The sequence below is a fragment of the Salvelinus sp. IW2-2015 genome, linkage group LG22 (genome assembly GCF_002910315.2).
Source record: "Salvelinus sp. IW2-2015 linkage group LG22, ASM291031v2, whole genome shotgun sequence".
In the NCBI taxonomy this organism is placed as follows: domain Eukaryota; kingdom Metazoa; phylum Chordata; class Actinopteri; order Salmoniformes; family Salmonidae; genus Salvelinus; species Salvelinus sp. IW2-2015.
In genome coordinates this window covers 12795388-12798836 of record NC_036862.1, presented here as the reverse complement: position 1 = coordinate 12798836, position 3449 = coordinate 12795388, and the positions used below count along the sequence as shown (strand labels likewise).

The following is a 3449-nucleotide window of genomic DNA, read 5'->3' as shown; positions in this document are numbered from 1 at the left end:
TCCTCTCTGTCTCTGTGTCTTCTCTGTCTGTGTCTCCTCTGTCTATGTGTCTCTTCTCTGTCTATGGTGTCTCTCTGTCTATGTGTCTCTCTCTGTCTATGTGTCCTCTCTCTGTCTATGGGTCTCTCTCTGTCTATGGGTCTCTCTCGTCTATGTCTCCTCTTCTATGGGTCTCTCTCTGTCTATGTGTTCCTCTGTCTATGTGTCTCTTCTGTCTATGGGTGTCTCTCTGTCTATGGGTCTCTCTCTGTCTATGTCTCTCTCTGTCTATGGGTCTCTCTCTGTCTGTGTCTCTCTCTGTCTATGTGTCTCTCTCTGTCTATGGTGTCTCTCTCTGTCTATGTGTCCTCTCTCTTGCTATGTGTTCTCTCTCTGTCCTATGGGTTCTCTCTCTGTCTATGTCTTTCTCTCTGTCTATGTCTTCTCTGTCTATGGGTCTCTCTCTGTCTATGGGTCTTCTCTTCTATGTGTCTCTCTCTGTCTATGTGTCTTCCTCTCTGTCTATGTGTCTCTCCTCTGTCTATGGGTCTCTCTCTGTCTATGGTCTTTCTCTGTCTATGTGTCTCTCTCTGTCTATGGTCTCTCTCTGTCTATGTGTCTTCTCTGTCTATGGTCTCTCTCTGTCTATGGGTCCTTCCTCTGTCCTATGTGTCTCTCTCTGTCTATGTGTCTCTCTCTGTCTATGTGTCTCTCTCTGTCTATGGTCTCTCTCTGTCTATGTCGTCTCTCTCTGTCTATGTGTCTCTCTCTGTCTATGTGTCTCTTTTGACTCTGTGTCTCTTTCTTGACTCTGTGTCTCTTTCTGACTCTGTGTTCTCTCTGTCTCGGTGTCTCTCTCTGTCTCAGTGTCTTTCTCTCAGTCTATCTTCTCTGTATCTCTATCTCTCGCTCTGTTCGCTCTCTCTCGCTCTCTCTGTATCTCTCTCTCTCTCTGTATCTCTCTCTCGCTCTGTGTATCTCTCTCTTTCTCTCTCTCTCTGTGTATTTTCTCTCTCTCTGTGTATCTCTCTCTCTCTCTGTATCTCTCTCTCGCTCTGTGTATCTCTCTCTTTTCTCTCTCTCTCTCTGTATCTCTTCTCTCTCTCTCTCTCTCTCTCTCTCTATGTATCTCTCTCTCTCTCTCTCTCTCTATGTATCTCTCTCTATGTATCGCTCTCTCTCTGTGTATCTCTCTATTTGTTTTTGTCCATGTATGACGTGGTCCCTGTTTTATTGTACTGTTATCCAGTTGCAGCACAGGAATTCACTTCGGTAGCTGCACGTTCTTTACTGGGGGGTAGTGGAGGTGCTAGACTTATTTTGAGGGTGCTTCAGCACCGGCAAGCCCCTCCCGGAGCTCCCCCGCTGGTATCTCCTCTGATGTTCTGGTGTGTCTTCTGCCTCAGAAGCTGCTGGTCGGTGATTTCCCCATGAACTGGAAGCGGAGGGGAAGAGGACGTCCCCAAACGCAAGAACCGCAAGAACGCGAAGGACGGGTAAGACAAGTGAAACACACAGGAAGATACAGCCATCTACTGTACCTGTATGCTGTCACTGCATAGGGCAACATGTTCCTCTCGCAAATACACAAGTGCTATGAGTTAATGCACCGTAACATTTGACATAAATGGGAGATCTGAAACTTCCGCTTCCAATTGCATTGCATGTAGTGTGTATCCATGTGTATACCAAACCTGATTCAACTAAACTTCCTTCTCACATTTTGCTCATATTTGTAATTTCACTCCTCCTGTCTATTTGAAATGTTACTGTATTTGAAATGTTACTGTATTTGAACTGTTACTTGAATTTCACTCATCCTCTCTTTTCTCTTTCAACTTCCCGTTAACACTTTGCTATTTATCAAGAGAGTAACTTTTAGAAAAAACATTTTAATGAGATAAAACAGCCGGTCAGTGATCCATCGCCCTGAATGAGACAGTTACAGGCTTCCTCCTCCATTCCAGTTCCTTCACATTTCAGAGAGCTAGCTGACTCTCTTGTCTAGTACGTAGGACCCACTGCGAGTTATGCAAACTCCAAGCCTCTCAAGTGGTGCTATCAATTCCTCATGGAAGCCCTCTCTCTCCTCCTGCTGTACTGAGATGGTGGAGAGGAAGCATCGGCAGCTCCTTAGTCCATTCTAGCTCCTCTCCTCTGCTCTGGCTGGCTCTCTTCTCTCTCTTCTGTTCTCTTCTCCTTCCGGCTCCTCTCTCCTGCCCGCTCCTCTTCTCTCAGGCTGTCAGCGGTACAGTAGCAGCCGTGCACTAACTACCAAGAAGCATCTCCCTACCCCCCCCCCCCCCCCTCTCAGCTGTAAAGATAATCACATATGCATTCATATCGCAGTTCCCTATACTCAATTCGTACATTTTGGGAGGGAGGGTGGGACAAGTCATTATTGCAAGTGTATTAGTAGTGTATGAATTGTCGTGTGGGCATTAGATACAGGACATTGTATGCACAGTATTTCGACATGCAGTGAGTTATCAGATCACGTACGTGGACGCATTCTAAATAACTCTTATTAGACGAGAAAGGCGTCTCTCTCTCTCTCCGTCCTGTGTGAAGCCTCGCTGCAGGCTGTAAGACTGTATCTGTCATCCAAACAGCCATGTTGTTCATTGGAGCTTGAAGTTCCCTGTTAGGTGTCATCAACCCCGCCTGTCTGAGGAAAGAGTGATTAGAGTGAGGGGGGGGGGGCACCTGTTAAAGTAGCAGATGATTATGGTGTGTAAGAGTATTGTGTGAGTGTATGTGTGTTTGTGTGAACTCCGTTCACCCGTCTGTGTTCTCGCTGCAGGCCTGTGGTGTAGGGGGTATGAAGAAGAGACAAGAACTCAGCTCCATTGAGGACAGGGACAAGCCGTACGTCTGTGACAGTGAGTATCACGCACGCACGCACACACACACACACCATGTCTAAGAGCCATAGACAACATTCTTACTGCAGCCTAAACTACGCTGGCAAGCATATGGCTGCTGTCTCGACTCTACACAAAGCAAGCAATTCTCTCACTGCCAATGTTATGAGGACAACTCCTCTAGTGGGAATGAGAGCGCTGTTAAGGCTGCTAGAACAACAAGTGTTTAACGGGAACACTATAGAGCAATATATAGAGCAATATTCAAACTGAAACGGCGACATGGCATTAGCTCGTGATGGATACAGCATGCATTCATTGTGAGTGTATCTATTTTCAGTGGCGCACGATGGAATTCACTCATCTTTTACTGATAGATGTGGTATAAGTATGTTATGCTGATTGTATTGGGCTACATTTAGTTATGTCTCTTGATTTTGTGCTCGTGTGTGTGTGTGTGTGTTCCAGTCTGTGGGAAGCGCTATAAAAACCGCCCGGGCCTGAGCTACCACTACACTCACACACATCTAGCGGACGAGGAGGGAGAGGAGGACTCTGAGCGACACACCCTGCCCTTCCAGCGCAAGAACAACCACAAGCGTGAGT

General features: G+C 46.6%; 1 protein-coding gene across 3 annotated transcripts in view; it reads left to right on the top strand.

Annotated features, from left to right (window-relative positions):
• LOC111949894 (zinc finger protein neuro-d4) overlaps positions 1-3449 on the top strand; it is a 104778-nt gene that overhangs the window by 71583 nt on the left and 29746 nt on the right. For 2 of the 3 annotated variants that reach the window (XM_070434038.1, XM_023967230.2), the window contains exon 8: positions 3312-3443. In XM_070434038.1, coding sequence (XP_070290139.1) covers positions 3312-3443 — 132 coding nt within the window. Of the gene's footprint in view, positions 1-2782; positions 2862-3311; positions 3444-3449 lie in introns of all 3 variants that reach the window. The other variant, XM_070434037.1, reaches the window with a different exon arrangement.